The 19,332-nt window shown below is 43.4% G+C and overlaps 1 protein-coding gene across 1 annotated transcript in view; it reads right to left on the reverse strand.

The window, feature by feature from the left end:
• ITIH5 (inter-alpha-trypsin inhibitor heavy chain 5) overlaps window positions 1–19,332 on the reverse strand; it is an 81,373-nt gene that overhangs the window by 53,886 nt on the left and 8,155 nt on the right. The window contains exons 2-4 of the mRNA XM_068987210.1: window positions 15,290–15,334; window positions 2,230–2,393; window positions 903–1,004 (exon numbers count right to left, since the gene is read on the reverse strand). Coding sequence (XP_068843311.1) covers window positions 903–1,004; window positions 2,230–2,393; window positions 15,290–15,334 — 311 coding nt within the window. The remainder of the gene's footprint in view (window positions 1–902; window positions 1,005–2,229; window positions 2,394–15,289; window positions 15,335–19,332) is intronic.

The following is a 19,332-nucleotide window of genomic DNA, read 5'->3' on the forward strand; positions in this document are numbered from 1 at the left end:
AAAGAAGGCTGAGTGCCGAAGAATTGATGCTTTCAAATTGTGGTGCTGGGGAAGACTTTTGAGAGTCGCTCAGAGAGCAGGGAGATCAAAACAGACAATACTAAAGGAAATATTCACTGGAAAGACTGATGCTGAAGATAAAGCTCCAATACTTTGGCCACCTGATGAGAAGAGCTGACTCACTGGAAAAGACCCTGAAGCTGGCAAAGATTGAGGGCAAGAGGAGAAGGGGGCGACAGAGGATGAGACAGTTGAACGGCACTACTGACTCAATTAACATGAGTCTGAGCAAACTCTGGGAGATAGTGAAGGACAGGGAAGCCTGGTGTGCTGAAGTTCATGGGGTCACAAAGAGTTGGACATGACTTAAGTGACTGAACAAGAGCAACAATCATGATATTTAGAATAAGGGAGGCAACTACCGTAAAACTACAGAAATATCAGAAGTGGATCTTTCTAGGATGTGAGAACTGCGGAATGGGGGTGAGTGGACTTTTGATTATAAACCCTTAGCTACTGTATTGTTAACCAGTTATATTACAGATTATTAATATGGTAAAAATAAAAAGATAAATCCTTGAAACAGGGTGAAAACAAGATGAGAAGTCAAAGAGGTAGAAAACTTGACACTTGGCTGTAGTGGACTTTTAATTCCTGAATTCAATGGTGAAGCGAAGTGAAGTGAAGTGAATTCGCTCAGTCGTGTCCGACTCTTTGCAACCCCTTGGACTGTAGCCCACCAGGCTCCTCCGTCCATGGGATTTTCCAGGCAAGAATACTGGAGTGGGGTGCCATTTCCTTCTCCAGGGGATCTTCCCCACCCAGGGTCTGGAACCCGGGTCTCCTGCATTGTAGGCAGACGCTTTACCGTCTGAGCCACAAGGGAATTCAATGGTACTTACCCATTATCTTCTATGGTTTTATTCCTCTTCTCTTTTACCTTATCACCATTTCTCTTTTCTCTCTCTGTAATTTCTCCCTGATACACAGTGTCTCCAATAAGCCTGAAACATAAGAGACAGCTGTGTTGACTTAAGAGAATGAACTTACGGATGTCGGGGGGAGAGATGGGAGGAGGAGGAGGTTAGGGAGTTTGGAGGGGACATGTACATGCTGCTGTATTAAAACTGGATAACCAACAAGGACCTAGTGTATAGCACCGGGGACTCTGCTCAACGTTATGTTGCAGCCTGGATGCGAGGAAAGCTTGGGGGAGAATGGATACATGCATATGTATGGCTGAGTCCCTTCACTGTTCTCCTGAAACTATCACAGCATTGTTAACCAGCTATACCACAATACAAAATAAAATCTTTAATTGAAAAGAAAAAAAGAGAGACAGCTGTGCTGCCAGCTAGCCAAGACAAACTCAAGCATGGATCTCATAACCATGACAACCCTAGAAAATATTTTTGTTTGCCTCTTGGATATGCACTGGGAATGCATTCCAGACTAGGGCACTACCCTTGCATCACTCATTTCGTTCTGGGGCAAATTTCAACAGGTCCACGTGTTAAGAGCCAACCCATGGTGTCTCTGATTCTCCAGGAGGAACACAAAAGACCTGCTCAAACAAACTTCCAAGAAGATGCACCAACTGGAATCCTGCCCAGACCTAACATTAAACCCACACACCTATTTTGCATCTCTTTACCTCTTAGTTCAGGTGAAAAGAAGAAATATATGGTATCTAGTTATCAAAGGCTTATCATGCTGGCTGGTCCTTCAGATGTCAGCTTCAACACTGACTCCCCTGAGCCACCTCCCCAACTCCCCGACCTAAAAGAGCCCCTCAATCCTACTTGTCGTCTCTATGGCACTCACTACCGTTTGAAGGCAATCTCATTATTCATCTGTTTGCTTATTTGTTTCTCCCCAGAGGAATTTCTAGAGCAAAGCAACACTCATCTTTTTCAAAGAAGTAGACCAATCATCTTGAAGTGTGCCTGGCCCGGGGTGGGGAGCCATCTGTTGGAGGGAAAGAAAGAGGAAATGAAGGGAAGGAAAGGAGAGAGGAATGGGGTGAAAGAAGAGACAATAAAAAGGAGGAAAGGGGAAATGGGGGTGCAAAGAAGAAGGCAGAGGGGAGGGAATCAACCTTCTTTCCCATGGACAGTCCTTTGGGTTGAGAATGTATATATTCTCAGGGTCAAAGGCTGTGGTCCTCACAGCATCTCAGGCTCCCCCTGACCACTCTACAGAGAAATCGTCATTCCAGGGTTCACCTACACAGTGAAGTTGGTGATGAAAGCTGCAGCTGGAATCTGCATCTGAAACGTGACTTCCTGGTCCCCAGACCCTCTGTTGAGCATCCTGCACGCAACTGTGGTGAAGGCGTAACGGGAGATGATGGTAGACTTCACCGAGAACTCCGTCATCAAGGGTTTGGCTTTCTGTTGGAATCAAAACACACAGTATGCTGTGCACTGGAAACTATCACAACACTGTAATCAACCATACTTTCAATTTTTAAAAAACACAGTATTTTCCACACACATAGCCCACAAAAGCATGATTCAACCATTTGGGGTTAGGGGTGGTCTTTATTTTCTGTAAGAGAAAATCATCTTCAATTTGGGAGTCCTTGAACTTGTGATTGTTTTCTTTCTTTGTCTTGTTCTGAGTTCCTGTGATCTTCCCCTTCACTTGTAAGAAAACCACAGCTGAACAAGTACATGACAGAGAAACAACCTGCTTAGCCCAGCTTTAAGAAATGAACCCAGCAGGGACGGATAAATTAGAGACTGGGATTAACACGTACATGAAAATGAAAGTGAAAGGCGCTCAGCCGTGTCCGACTCTTTGTGACCCCATGGACGATACAGTCCATGAAACTCTCCAGGACAGAATACTGAAGTGGGTAGCCTTTCCCTTCTCCAGGGGGACCTTCCCAAGCCACGGATCGAATCCAGGTCTCCTGCTTTGTAGGCAGATTCTTCACCAGCTGAGCGAAACCCAACACATACACACTATTCTGTATAAAATAGGGATTCCCAGATGGCACTAGTGGTAAAAACCTGCCTGCCAATGCAGGAGACCTGGGTTTGATCCCGGGGTCGGGAAGATTCTCTTGGAGGAGGGCATGCAACCCACTCCGGTATTTTTGCCTAGAGAATCCCATGGACAGAGGAGCCTGCAGGGCTACAGTCCATGGGGTCACCAAGAGTCGGACACGACTGAGCGACTTAGCACACACACACACACGTATAAAAGAGATAGTCAACAAGGACCTACTGTAGAGTACAGGGAACTCTACTCAATACCCTCTAATAATCTATATGGGAAAAGAATCTGAGAAAGAATGGATATATGCATGGATATACCTGAATCACTTTGCTGTACACCTGTAACTAACACAACATTGTAAATCTACTTCAAAAAAATTTTTTTAACTGTAAAAGAAAAAAACCAGACACATGCAAGTTTTCCAATTTAACAGAGTTAATTTTGCTTAAAGAATTTAATAAATTATTGGGATGTTATAAGTATGTGAAGCACATAACACTTTTATAAATTTTTAGATCACATTTCTAGGATCACTCAATTGATCACAAGATCAGAGCATGCCTAAAGAAATTCTCATACTTCCAAATTAATTTCAATATCCACTTAGAGAAACTATACTGTGGGGTTTTTCCATCCAGATGACAATCCCACTATTATCCAATGAGAATCAACACTGAGCTCAAGAAAGTATTTGGGGAATTAGAACCCCCAAAAAGGAAAGTGTATGCTGATTACATTCATCCCTAAAGCTTCTGATACAGGGCAGTAGCTAGAAAGTGCAAATTTAAAAGCTGGTTAAAACTATTCACTGTTCTCTGTGCATCCATAATATGTGTATATGCTTCTATCTCATTGTATTATAATTTCAGCAAAGTGTCTTCATCACAAGCATTGAGCCAAGCCAGAGTAGGGGCGGAGTTGAAGGCAGAGTTTTGGAGACTATTCATCCGGTGGCTGAACTTCAAGTAGAAAAAAAAAAAAAAAATCTAACTGCATTTGGAAGATTTTCACCTAAAAAGAAAAGAAGTTCTCTCATTTGGTCTGAGAAGGAATTATTTCAAAACAATGGTTCTCAAGATGTGGTCCACAGATCAGCAACAACAGTACCACTCAGAAACTTTTGTTAAAAATGCAGAAACTTTAACACATATACGTGGAATCTATAAAAACGGTACTGATGATCTATCTGCAGGGCAGGAACGGAGACATAGACACAGAGAAGGGACTTGTAGACACAGTGGGTAAAGAGGAAGGTGGGACGAATTGAGAGATTAGCATTGACCTATATACTGTACCGGGCTTCCCTGGTGTCTCAGCTGTCAAGAATCCGCCTGCCAGTGCAGGAGACCCAGGAGAAGCAAGTTTGATCCCTGGGTTGGGAAGATCCCTTGGAGGAGGAAATGGCAGTCGACTCCAGTATTCTTGCCTGGAAAATCTCCATGGACAGAAGAGCCTGGTGGGCTACAGTCCACAGGGTCCCAAAGAGTCGGACACGACTGAAGTGACTTAGCCTGCACATATACACTGCCAGGCATGAAACAGACAGCGAGTGGGAAGCAGCTGAATAGCGCAGGATGCTCAGTTTGGTACTCTGTGATGACTAGAGGGGTGGGAGGGGAGGGTGGGAGGGAGTCTCAAGAGGGAGGGGATATATGTATACATACAGCTGATTCACGTTCTTGTACAACAGAAACTAACACTGTAAAGCAATTATCCTCTGATTAAAATATAAAATATTTTAGAAGAAATGTAGTTTTTCGGACTCCATCCCAAACTCACAGAGCAAGAATCTCAGGGGGCCAGGCCAGCAATCTATGTTTCAACATGCCCTCTAAGGGACTCTGATGTTTGAGAAACACTTTTAAAAATTTATATCACTAGATGACAGTTCATGTATTTCTGCTATAGCCCTATAATATCCAGAGAAGGCAATGGCACCCCACTCCAGTACTCTTGCCTGGAAAATCTCATGGATGGAGGAGCCTGGAAGGCTGCAGTCCATGGGGTCGCTGAGGGTCGGACACGACTGAGCGACTTCACTCACTTTATAATATCTCTAAATTGAGAGGGCTTCCCAGGTTGCTCCGTAGTAAAGAAACTGCCTGTCAAGAATGAGACACAGGTTTGACCACTGGGTCGGGAAGATCCCCTGGAGAAGGAAATGGTGACCCACTCCAGTATTCTTGCCTGGGAAATCCCATGGACGGAGAAGCCTGGTGGGCTATATATAGTCCATGGGGTTGCAAAGAGTTAGACATGACCTAGCAACTAAATAGCAATATAAATAGAGAGGGCTTGAATAAATCACCAAAGTTATGTCTTCTTTTGAGATCCAAGAATATAAAGCAAAGCCAAAAGTAGGGAATAAAGCTTTGGATTTTAGGAAATTATTCCTGAAATCAGGAATAACTGACGACAAAATATTCTTTATGTACATCTGGTCTCTTTAGGACAAAATCTGTTGCACGACGCTACGGTGTCTGGAGAGAATTTGACACAACAGTAAAAACTGCACACCCTCTTTGTCTCTTTAGATGTTTGAGTTTACAACCCTGTTTCATTGGGAGTTGCCCTTGAGCTGCATTTAGATATTGGGTTAATTATTCCAAACTCTATGCTCTGTCTGATCATGACACATTTTACTGGTTTTGTTTTGGGAACTAGACTTCTGCATATTAGAAACACTCCTGAAATGAAGAAGTTTTAGTGTAAGCTGCAAAGACAAACATGAAGAAAAAGAAACTCAAGCTCAATCCCGTCACTTAACCAATGTAAGATCAGGATAAGTTACTTGCCTCCAGTCACACAGGGGGAGCTAAGAAATCCAGAGTAAAAAGAAATGAGCTATCAAGCCATAATAAGACATGGAAGAACCATACAATGCATATTCCTAAATGAAAGAAGTCCATATGAAAAGGCTACATACTGTATGACTCCACCCCTACAACGTTCTGGAAAGGGCAAAAGTATGACTGTTGCAGGGAGGGGCAGTCAGGGAGGGGCAGTCTGTGAACCGTCGAGCCCAGGATTTCTAGGGCAGTGAAAATACTCAGTTTTGTTGCTGTTGTTTAGTTGCTGAGTCATGTGCCAACTCTTTGTGACCCCGTGGATTATAGCCCACCAGTCTCCTCTGTCCATGGAACTCTCCAGGCAGGAATACTGGAATGGGGAGCCACTCCCTTCTCCAGGGAATCTTCCCAAGCCAGGGATCGAACCCTGGTCTCCTTCATTGCAGGTGGATTCTTTACCATCTGAGCCACCAGGGAATATCAAATTCATGTCCATGAGTCAGCGATGCTATCTAACCATCTCATCCTCTGCCGCCCCCTTCTCCTTTGATATGATAATGACGGATGCATGCCAAGTCGTTTCAGTCCTGTCCGACTCTGTTCGACCCTATCGACTGTAGACCGCCAGGCTCCTCTGTCCATGGGATACTCCAGACAAGAATACCAGAGTGGGTTGCCATGCCCTCCTCCAGGGGATCCTCCCACCCCAGGGATTGAACCTCCATGTCCCTCGTCTCCTGCATGGGCAGGTGGGTTCTTTACCACTAGTGCCAGTTGGGAAGCTCCGATAACGATGGATACATGTCATTAAACACTTGTTCAATCCCATAGAATGTACACCACCAAGAGTGAACCCTAAGGTAAACGATAAACTTTGAGTGATTATGATGGGCCAATACAGGTTCATCTTTGGATAAAATGGCCCATTCTAGAGAATGATGTTGCCAATAGCAGAGGCGATGCCTGCATCAGGGTAGGAGTATATAGGAAATCTGCACTTTTCTCTCAACTTCGGTTTAAACCTGAAGCTGCTCTAAAAAATAAAGTCAGAGTCTTAACGATACTTTAAACAAGACCCAGCGTAAGAATCGGGAGTCCCTAACTTCCAATCCTGCCTCTTCTGTTAAAGGATTGCAGAAGCGGGCTGGTCAAGGCTTTCACAGCGATCACTGTTAGACAGCCAGTAAAATACAAAGCTGCCAAAACATCCTAAGTACAACGCTGATTTAAAAGTTACCTGTGAACCTCAGAGTTATCACCCCATCAAATCACGAACACTCCAGACAAAGCAGGGAGCTGAATGCTTTCTACACTGGTGTCATCTTCTGACATTTCCCCCCAGTTTTTTTCTTATCAATTTAACACTTCTTTACACAAAAGTTGAGTACTAACATAGAAAAAAATCTTGTTAAGTTTACGTCTTTGATAAACAGAGAGGACAGTTCTAGCATTCTGAACAAAGCTGAGCTTCTTTTGTAGAGGGTCTCTGCCCTGTACTGTTTCTGATGTAATGAAAGATGGGCTACACTTGAGACTATCTTTGATGTCACTCTGATTTGGTCTCATTTATGAGATAATGATCAGTTAGAATTTCACTGCGACTAAAATGTGGCAACGCACAGTACATGGCTCATGGCCCCAAGAGATGGGCTGAGAAAAGTTTCAAGAAACTATTTTAGTGTTACTGCGCCTGCCTTGTTACTGGTTTCCCACAGGAGGCTGTGTTATTGACACGAACACCCCTTGTCTGGCCGTGATGGCACTGTCTGCTGAAAATCTATTAACATCAATTATGCACTCCTGTATCTCCATCCCCAAAAGCTTTCCCTCCCTTCCCATGCCCCTCTTGGACTGCAAACACGTGGAAAAGAGGGCTCGTGACTTTTTTTTTTTTTTCATGCACAGCTCTCAGCATGGAGTCAAAATCAAAACCAATTATAAAACTGAGTTTTCTGAATCTCGACCAATTAAAGAAAAATATATATCCTCCCCAACAGGAAATGGCAATAAGTAGTATTGAGTGTTAAGCGCAACTCCACATTCTAGGATGGATTGGGAAGAAACATTAACATACAATCTGTTCTCTCAAGGTGCGGTGGGAAGAAAGTGCAAAAAAAGAGAGAGAAAACACAGGCAGATACAAGGAGGCATATGTATTTATTTATCGGTTAGAAGACTTTCCACAGTCCAGAAGGAAGAGAAAAACAGCGAAGACCGTAGGAGTAAGAAAAAGCTTTTTAAAGAGATAGAATTTGTATGGAGTGAAAGAGAACAAAACAAAATTCTAGAAACATAAGAGACACAGAAACAAGAATAAACCAGAGCCCATTCCTGGCATGAGAACAGAGCAGTTTAGTTAGAGGAGGGCGCGTGGGGTGAAGAATATTGGCCGGGGACATAAAATCGTGAGGAGATGAACCACCCCAAGGATGAGCACAGAACCTGGAATGGCAGAAGCTGACAAACATGTGTCGTAGAAGGATATAAAACGGTGGCCTCAACCTCTGCCAGAGCACAGTGCTGAAAAATCCAACATGCTTTCCATATTTGTATTCGACTCAGTATTTTGTTTAGGGATGTGGGGAGAAACCAAGCCTTCCTGCGACATAATTATTTCTTCATTATTTTTCCCTACAAAAGCTAAACAGATGGGAAAGTGTTTTGAGGCAGGGAGGGTCTTAATTAGTCAGGGATCAGAGGTTTCCGTGTGACTCATGTGAGCCGTTCAAGATCAAGCCACACAGAAGACATCCCGAATCACCCACGATGCCAACTGGAAAGGTGACCGGGAGTGTCTGCCACGGGCAGTGCCAGAAGCCAGGCCACTTCCCAGAGGATTATCCTCCTGCTGTTTTATTCTGGGCTAACAATTGTTCCTCAGCCACTAGAATAAATCATCTCAGAGGTGGAAGAGAACCTCAGAAACCACCTCATCCGCTCCCCCACTCGATGGAGCTTGGCAGTTGGCTGGCTCCAAGTCCAGAGAGGAAACTGAGGTTGCTCAGCTGTTTTTGACTCTTTTCGACCCCATGGACTGTAGCCCATCAGGCTTCTCTGTTCATGGAATTCTGCAGGCAAGAATACTGGAGTGGGTTGCCATCTCCTTCTCCAGGGGATCTTCCCAGCCCAGGGATTGAATCTGGGTCTCCAGCACTGCAGGCAGACGCTTTACCATCTGAGCCACCGGGGAAGCCTCAAGTCCAGAGATCTTAAGTATTAATAAACCTCAATGCTGCTTCTTCTTTTTTTAATGCTTCTTCTTATCTAGAAAAAGTTCATGCTGCTATTACATGAAGCAGAAGCCCTCCAGATACGGCACCTCCCTGAGGACTGTATTTACCACCTTGGGGAAATAATTGCCCCTCTGTAGACAGAGGGTGTCATCAGCTCTGAATTGCCTATTTACAGTAATACATTTTATGGCGTGATATTTCATTTTGTTTAGAGAGGAAACACAGCAGGCAATTATCACCTATATTCAGAAAAAGAAAATCCTATTATCTCTTAAGATAAACCATGATGGAACTCTCCTGGTGGTCTGGTGGTTAAGACTCTGAGCTTCCAGTGCAGGGGATGTGGGTTCAGTCCCTGATCGGGGGACTAAGATCCTGCATGCCCACGTAAGTCGTTTAAAAACAGAGAGGACTCACTCACTTTTCTGTGGCCAAAAAAATAAAAATAAAAATTTAAAGATGAACCAAGATGTTGGGAGTAGGGAGATACATACATTACTAGCTCTCAGTGAAGTAACAGTGCCAGCCCCATGCTACCTGCTGAACTGACTGTATTTTTTCTTTTCTATATCCCTTTTTCTTAGCATCAAGAAAAATAGTAATGTTTTAATACTTAGAAATACTACAGAAAAATTAAATTACTGAAAACTGGGATTGTAGTCAGCATACAAATATTAATATATAGGTCATTTTTATAGATTATAAAGTGCTTGTTACTACATTTTATTAGCTGTGTATACTGACAGAGTTGCTGTTGTTTAGTCACTAAGTTGTGTCTGACTATTTGCGACCCCACTGACTATAGCCCACTAGGCTCCTCTGTCCATGGGATTCTCCAGGCAAGAATATTGGAGTGGGTTGCCATCTCCTTCTCCAGGGGATCTTGCTGGCCCAGGGATCAAACTCACATCGCCTGTACTGCAGGCAGATTCTTACCACTTAGCCATCAGGGAAGCCCTATATTGACATTACCTTCTAAAGAAAAAAAGTGAATGTTCAGGCTGAGTGTAATTTTAAAGATTAATAAGACAGGGACTTCCCCGGTGGTCCAGTGGTTAAGAATCCACCTTCCAGCGCAGGGGATGTGGGTTCAGTCCCTGGTCAGGGAACCAAGATCCCACATGCCAAGGGGCAACTGAGCCTGGTGCACTGCAGTGAAAAATCCCAGGTGCCAATACAGCCAAATAAATAAATGTTTTTTTTTAGAAACGTAATACAGTAGAAGAGGTAGGTTTCTGCTGAGTATGTTATTGAGTTATGCTGGTGGCAGTAGGGGTGGGGTGGGTCCTTTGTATGTCCTTTCCATTTGTCTTCTGGGGTAGGAGTAGGGATTGTGTGCCTAATTCACAGGACATCAACTTTACGTTGTTATATTATGTTCTATATTCTTGATGCTCTGGCATCTGGGGATTTGACCTTGGAGAGGTTGCTTTTCAAAAGGTAAACACTGTTGGTATCTGTGATAGCAGAGCGCTTCCTTAAAAGGGTATCTAATTAATTCAGAATAAAATCAAAGCATGTCCCAGGGGGTCCATGAGCTGGGAGTGATAGGAAGATCTCAGCTGTTGCCACCACATCCTCTTCATTAATCAGAGTAGACAATGTTCAGATTAGTGTGGTACAGCTAGAACGTGAAATACAAGGAAACTTTAGGTAAACTAAGGCTACAGAGGCAGGCAGGAGCCAGATCACGGAGCGGGTGTGGGGTGGGGGGTGGGCTTAGACATCCTCAGAGTTAATCTGACAGGTGATACAAAGTCACTGATTTTTTCTTTCATTTTAGTTGGACACTAAGTTGTGTCCAACTGTTTTGCAAGCCCATAGCCTGTAGCCTGCCAGGCTCCTCCGTCCATGGAATTTTCCAGGCAGGAATACTGGAGTGGGTTGTCATTTCCTCTTCCAGGGGATGTTCCTGACCCAGGGGATGAAACCCAAGTCTCCTGCATTGGCAGGCAGCTTCTTTACCACTGAGCCAAACCAGGGAAGCCACAAAGCCTCTGAAGACATTTGTAAAAGAGAGTAATGCACCAGACCCATGCTGGAAAGATCATTCTGGTACTGTCTGGATGGGTAAATGAAGTCAACATTAACAAATTTATATAATACTTGTTAAAGAGAGGCTTTCAACATTCCTAGATTTCTAGAAAAAAATCTGAGATTATTTCATAAACAAAGTTAATAGACAAATGACAGATTTAGGGAGGAACTCTTCCAATTCAGAATACAGAGTATCCAAAACACACAGAGATCTCCCACATACTGATAAGTGCGTGCGTGCATTCTAAGTCATTTCAGTCATGTCCGACTCTTTGCGACTCTATGGACTGTAGCCTGCTAGGCTCCTTCCTCTGTCCATAGGATTTCTCAGGCAAGAATATTGGAATGGGTTGCCATGTCCTCCTTCAGGGAATCTTCCCGACCCGGAATCGAACCTATTTCTCTTTGTCTCCTGCATTGGCAGATGGGTTCTTTACCACTAACGCCACTTGGGAAGCCCATATTGACAATCAAGAGATAGAAATCACAAAAGAGGGCTTCTCTGGTGGGTTAGCCATAAAGAATCCACCTACCAATGCAGGAGACATGGGTTTTATTCCTGGGCGAGAAGATCCCTTGGAGAAGAAAATGGCAACCCATTCCAGTATTCTTATCTAGGAAATCCCATGGACAGAGGAGCCTGGTGGGCTACAGTGCATGTGGTCGCAGAGAATTGGACATGACTAAGCAACAAGAAAAATCTGAAAAGAAATCACAATTGAAAAATGGCTGCAGGACCTGAAAAACAATTCATGGAGGAACGCCTCTGTATGAAGAAAAGTCCAAACTCAGAAGTCAGGGGAATACACACTGAAGGACTGATATCACTGTATATTTCAGAGACTGACAAAGCAAAGAGAGTAATTTCACTGTTGCTGGCACAAATGTACATCGTCATCGTTGCGGATAGAACGGAATTAAGACAGAAAGGACTAGGAGTATTCAAAAACTAGTCTGACTACATCTATCACATTTTTAAAAAATGTATGTGCACTTTGATCCAGCAACCCTCCTGCTGAAAGTAAAAGCATCCACTTACTAGAAAAAGCAAAAAGGTTTTTGCAGCAGCGTTTACAGAGGCCAAAAAATTGAAACCATACTAAAGGCTCAATAGTAGAATGCTTGATAAACTATGGTGTGCCAACGACATGGTATATTTATAATCACCTAGAAGAAGGGACAGATTTAGGCCAGCTGAGGCACTGTTGAGTGAAAATAATAAGAAAGAAATACATTCAGGTGAGAAGGCAGTTGGGTGTAGTAGTGATGAGCACAAACTCAGGAGCCAGGCTGTTGGGACTCAAAACCCTTATTCGATCACCTCTTATGGAAAGTGTAATCCTGGATAAGTGACTGTTTTCTTGTCTGTAAAATGTGTCTGTATTTGGCTGAGCTAGAACACAAGAGATACTCAGGACAACACCTGGCCTGTGGTCAGCATGCAGGGAACAGCAGCTGTATTTACATAGTCCCACTGTCTGACAGCAAATACGAAAAATCTCAAAATCTCAAAATGTATACAAGGGTCCCCACCTTCCTCTGCTGTTTTTTTCTTTTTTTCCCTCAGTGGTACTTATCTTCTCCATTCCTAACACATTTAACCATTTATTTATAGACTTTGCCTATCTCTGCCCCTCTTTAGAATTCAAGCTCTATGAAAGATAGTGTCTTTGCCTGTTTGTCCATTGCTGGATTCCCAATGTCTTGAACAGTGCTGGGCAGACAGTGAGGACTGAACAAAATCCTTGAATGAATGAATATGTGCATCTATGTCTTGCTGGGAGCAAGGGCTCCTCCCTTTTTTATGAATTTTTACTGAAGAATTGATGCTTTGAACTGTGGTGTTGGAGAAGACTCTTGAGAGTCCCTTGGACTGCAAGGAGATCCAACCAGTCAATCCTAAAGGAAATGAGTCCTGAATATTCATTGGAAGAACTGATGCTGAAGCTCCAATACTTTGGCCACCTGATGTGAAGAGCTGACTCATTTGAAAAGACCCTGATGCTGGGAAAGATCGAAGGCAGGAGGAGAAGGGGACGACAGAGGATAAGATGGTTGGATGGCATCATCGACTTGATGAACATGAGTTTGAGCAAGTTCCAGGAGTTGGTGATGGACAGGGAAGCCTGGGGTGCTGCAGTCCATGGGGTCGCAGAGTCAGACACGACTGAGCGACTGAACTGAACTGAAGTATGGTTGGTTCACAATGAAGTGCTAGTTTCTGCTGTTATACACATACATATATCCACTCCTTTTCAGATTCTATTCCCATATAGGTCATTACAGAGTACTGAGTAGAGTTCCCTGCACTATACCGCAGCAGTCTTCAACCTTTAAGGCACCAGGAACCCGTTTCATGGCAGACAGTTCTTCCATGGACCAGGAGGCTGAGGGATGGTTTCAGGATGACTCAAGTGCGTTATATTTATTGTGCAGTTTATTTCTATTATTATTATATCAGCTCCACCTCAGATCATCAGACATTAGATCCTAGAGGTTGGTGACCCCCTCAGTATTCAGTACCCCTCTTGTGGCCAAACCAACCAGGTACCAGGTGTGTAGGTGTCACGGCCCCCCCGCCCCCATTTATGTTCACATATTGAAGGAGTCTTTGGGCCTAGAAAAGAAAACAACAGTCTCAAAGCCCTTTGAATCATCTAACTTTGGAGAAAGCAAAACCGAACTTTAGGTCCTGCCCTGATGCTCCAGGCCAGTTGCATCTATCTGGGACTTATCACCCTCTGCTCAGAAACCTCCCACCCCCTACACCTGCCCAGAAGACTTATCACCCCTGCCCAACTACAAATGCCATCTCAGCTAAGTGAAAGTGAAAGTGAAGTTGCTCAGTCGTGTCCAACTCTTTGTGACCCCACGGACTGTAGCCTACCAGTCTCCTCTGTCCATGGGATTCTCCAGGCAAGAGTACTGGAGTGGGTTGCTATTTCCTTCTCCAGGAGATCTTTCCAACCCAGGGATCGAACCCGGGTCTCCCGCATTGCAGGCAGATGCTTTACCATCTGAGCACCAACACCCAAAACATCCCGCCTGATTAACGTTTCCATTATTGCTTCCACAAACCTCCATATAAATATGGAGCCTCCCTGATCCCTCTGGGCGCTCAGCCTGGTCGTTAGGATGACTGTCGCCCCTCCTTGCCTGAATAAAGGTAACCTACTTCCGCTGAGGTCGTCTCTCCTTCTTTTCTGCCTCGGCCCGAACTATACCTTAAGCATATGTCTGTCTATGATTATGTGAATATGCAGAAAAACAGAAAAAGACTGAGGGTAATACATTTGGGGCGGCAGGATTGGGAGGATGGGGGTGGACGGGGAGGAGGAAGCCATGCAGAAAATGAGGAGAACACAAAGTCCCGGTCCAAAAAAAGGTGGGAATGATTGTGACCTTGGTCATAAGCAATTCAGCAGGAATTCAGATACCAGCCAGGAGCAGGGGGTAAACGGCTTGGGCTTATGGCTTATCCCTGAGGGTGTGCAGAGGATTCCGTAGCCTCAGAGCCTGAAGGCGTGTCCACACACTTGGATACATCACTGTACACATCGTGGGAAGGAAGTACTGAGATCATTTCAAATAAACACTTAGAATCCTGAACGTCTTCCCAAGTTCCATCTGGGAGCTTGCAGCATACACCGAGAGCCTGGCCCAACTTCTATCACACGAAGCTTCAGTCTACAAGTGGGAATCCTCTGCTTGCTTTCACTGTTTGCTTCCTAACACCATCTTTATTTCTTGTGTAAGAACGTTATTAAAAAAAGGAAAGGTTCACTTAGGTGTTAGCTTTTTTCTAAGAAGGTCTTTGAAAATTTCACACTTCGTCCTTATACTTTTACTGGAATAATCAGGTCTCTTTTCAGAAAAACATCTACTTAAAGAAAAAGTTTATCAAAGAAAGGTTTATAAAACCTATGCTGGGGACTTCGTGGTGGTCGACTGGATAAGACTCCATGCTTCCAATGCAAGGGGTGAGGGTTTGATCCCTGGTTGGAGAACTAAGATCCCCCATGTTGTGAAGCCAAAAAAAAAAAGAGAACATGACAATATCATCATAATAAACATTTTTTAAAAGCTAGCCTGTTTCACGTTCAATTTCTTCTACATGCAACTGTAAGGTTTGGAGTAGCTGCGAGCATAGCTGTTACTTGGTTCCAAATACACAGACTCGTGAAGGGTACAGACTTTTAAGAGAATTTATGTGAATATACGTACCAGCCTTTGCAACAGCCTGACTTGCCTTGGGATCCTGAGTCCAACCTAGAAGGAAGAAAGAGACATGAAATACGATTGTGAGATCATTCTTATGTGAGTTAGTTACACGAAGAGGGTTAAGGCCCATGAAGACACACAAAGGGTTATCTACCACCTGAAAAGCAGTTTTGACTTTGAATCAGGAAGCACTCAGAACAAGATTAGAATTCATGCTTCTCAGACCTGGCTGGCTGCTTAACCCACAATATCACACCACCTCCTCATCTGAGGGGTCTTACATCTATTAAGGGAGCAGATGAAATGACCAGAACAGAGTTCACTAGAATATCTGTATTCAGGGACTTCCCCGGCCATCCAGTGGGCAAGACTTCACCTTCCAATGCAGGGAGCTGGGGTTCAATCCCGGGTCGGGGAGCTGGGTTCCACATGCCTTGCAGCCAAAAAAGCAAAACATAAATCAGAAACAATACTGTAACAAATTCAACAAAGGCCTGAAAAATGGTCCACATCAAAAGAAAAATCTATTTAAAAAAAAAAGTACTTGTATTTGGTTTCCATTTATTTTTGGTCTGAAAATCAACTCTTCGCTGTTGTGTCTGTTACAATGAGTAAACATGTCCGCTTGCCTCTGATGGGTTCATTCATTCCGGTCAAAACCCCAGGAAGTTCTGAAGGCAAAACTGAACTTGCCTTGAACTTTCTTACTGCGTTTTTTCTGGATGATTTGCTATACTTTCCCACCGGCAGAGGAGGGACACGGGGAAGTGATAGCATCCTTAGTTTTTAAAATCATCTAATAATTAACCAGCCCCTCCGGACTCATGCAGAAATCCTAGCTGGTTGCCAACCGTTTCTCAAGATAAATCACTGTTTAAAGAACAGAAGTGTGGACTCCACTGCTGTGAGTAATAAGTTGGCCTCCCTGGAGGGCAGTATGACAATGTCGATCAAAACCTTGGAAAATATGCTTAGACTTTGCATAAACCTTTTTTAACAGCTTTGTAAGATATAACTTACAAACAATAAAATTCGCTCTTTTAACGTGCACAATTCAATTTTTTATAATATATTCACAGAGCTGGGCAAACCATCACCACAATCAATTTAGAACATTTTTATCCCCAAAGAAACCTTGCTTTACCTGTCACTTCCAAACTCCAGCTTTTCCCTGGCCCTCAGTTCAGTTCAGTTCAGTTCAGTCGCTCAGTCGTGTCCGACTCTTTGTGACCCCATGAATTGCAGCACGCCAGGCCTCCCTGTCCATCACCATCTCTTTAAGTTTACTCAAACTTATGTCCATCGAGTCAGTGATGCCATCCAGCCATCTCATCCTCTGTCGTCCCCTTCTCCTCCTGCCCCCAATCACTCCCAGCATCAGAGTCCCCTCAAATGAGTCAATTCTTCGCATGAGGTGGCCAAAGTCCTGGAGCTTCAGCTTCAGCATCATTCCTTCCAAAGAACACCCAGGGTTGATCTCCTTCAGAATGGACTGGTTGGATCTCCTTGCAGTCCAAGGGACTCTCAAGAGTCTTCTCCAACACCACAGTTCAAAAGCATCAAGTCTTCGGTGCTCAGCCTTCTTCACAGTCCAACTCTCACATCCATACATGACCACAGGAAAAACCATAGCCTTGACTAGACAGATGTTTGTAGGCAATGTAATGTCTCTACTTTTCAATATGCTATCTAGGTTGGTCATAACTTTTCTTCCAAGGAGTAAGTGTCTTTTAATTTCATGGCTGCAATCACCATCTGCAGTGATTTTGGAGCCCCAAAAAATAAAGTCTGATACTGTTTCCACTGTTTCCCCATCTATTTCCCACGAAGTAATGGGACCAGATGCCATGATCTTCGTTTTCTGAATGTTGAGCTTTAAGCCAACCTTTTCACTCTCCTCTTTCACTTTCATCAAGAGGCTTTTTAGTTCCTCTTCACTTTCTGCCAGAAAGGTGGTATCATCTGCATATCTGAGGTTATTGATATTTCTCCCGGCAATCTTGATTCCAGCTTGTGTTTCTTCCAGTCCGGCGTTTCTCATGATGTACTCTGCATATAAGTTAAATAAGGCCCTAGGCACCCGTTAATCTACTTTGTCTCTATGGATTTACTCATCCTGGGGATTTCGAATAAATAGAATCATACTATTGTACTATTGTGGTCATTTTTTACTGGCCCTTTCCACTTAGCACAATCTTGTGTATTTATTAGCACTTCATTCTTTTTTACGTCTGAATAATAGTCTATCGTGTGGATACATCACATTGTGTTTATCCACTCCCCAGTTGTCGGACTCTAACGTTATTTCCACCTTTTGGCTATTATTTATACTGTGGAACTTGCATGGATATTCACATAGATGTCTCTGTGTTTATTACCTTTATAAGTGGAATTCCTGGGTCATATGGTAAATTTAACTTTTGAGAAATAGATACACCAGTTTGCAAAGTAGCTGTAACATTTTACATTCCCACCAGTATGCATGTCTTTTAATTTAGAAATCATACTTTCAGAAATGTATTAACTTGGGGGGGGGGGAAATGTCAATACAAAAAAAATGAAAGCAGGAAAAGACTTCTTTGCAACTTTTGAAACAATTGTTGATCGTTGGAAATAGCCTAACATATTATTTAAACGTGGTTTGGTTAAATATATTATGATATAGTGATTAATCAGAATACGGCTATTAAAAATAATGGTATGGGCCTATATTTATTTACATCAAATGTTAGTTTTACCAGACTTCTGAGCTGTTCACTAAATATTTCTCTAGCTGTCTGCTGGAAGGATTGCATTTCCTGGCCCTTGGTGGGAAGACAGCCACATGACTGGTTCTGGCCAATAACTTATGAATGTAAGTGGCCTTGTCACTTCTCCACCAAGGACTCAATGGAAGGTATGAGATTCTCCAGAACTGCCTTTTCTCACCTGCACGGTAAGTAGTAACATTTGAGAGGTTGCTGCTCCATCAAGCCTAAGGTCTCACTTGCTCCACTGACACCCCAAGATGGACGTCATACAAGCAAGAAAGAAACGTTCATCTAATTTATGGTTGCCAGGTAGTGGGGAGAAGGATGCAGGGAAGGGATGGTTAGGGCCTTTGGGATGGACATATACACACTGCTGTATTTAAAATGGAGAACCAGCAAGGACCTACTGTATAGCACAGGGGACTCTGCTCAACGTCATGTGGCAGCCTGGACGGGAGGGGGTTCTTGGGGAGGATAGATACATGTATATGTATGGCTGAGTCCCTTTGCTGTCCACCTGAAACTATTACAACATTGTTCATTGGCTATGCTGCTGCTGCTGCTGCTGCTAAGTCATTTCAGTGGTGTCCAACTCTGTGCGACCCCATAGACAGTAGCCCACCAGGCTTCCCCGTCCCTGGGATTCTCCAGGTGAGAACACAGTGGGTTGCCATTTCCTTCTCCAATGCATGAAAGTGAAAAGTGAAAGTGAAGTCGCTCAGTCGTGTCTGACTCTTCGTGACCCCATGGACTGCAGCCTACCAGGCTCCTCCATCCATGGGATTTTCCAGGCAAGAGTATTGGAGTGGGGTGGCATTGCCTTCCCTGTAATCGGCTATACCCCAATATAAAACAAAAAGTTTTTTAAAAAAGAAATGTTTGTCATTTAAATTATTGCAGTTTGGGGGTTCTTACCCCAGTTTCTGCCTGGCCTGTCCTCACTGATACAGTCAGACACACTTTGAACGATTAAATCAGGTAACAAAATGCTATCTTTACTGATCTCATTTTTTAAGTATAAGTGTCTGTATGTGCAGAATGCACCCAAAATTTTAATGGCAATTACCTCTGGATGTCTGAATTTTTTTTCTTTAAACTCTTCTGTAGTACCTTAGTTTTGTATCACTTGCAAACAGAAAAAAACAATAAAGATATTTCCATTCTGTAAACTAAAAAACTGGTTTAATCATAATCCTCTTCTGATCCCTTCTGAAAATAGATATGTGCTACTGTAAACTACAATTGTAAGCCATCGTAGAGTCTCCTATTCTACAGAACATGGAATAGGAAGAATTA

This window comes from Capricornis sumatraensis, chromosome 15 (assembly GCF_032405125.1).
Source record: "Capricornis sumatraensis isolate serow.1 chromosome 15, serow.2, whole genome shotgun sequence".
Taxonomy (NCBI): Eukaryota; Metazoa; Chordata; class Mammalia; order Artiodactyla; family Bovidae; genus Capricornis; species Capricornis sumatraensis.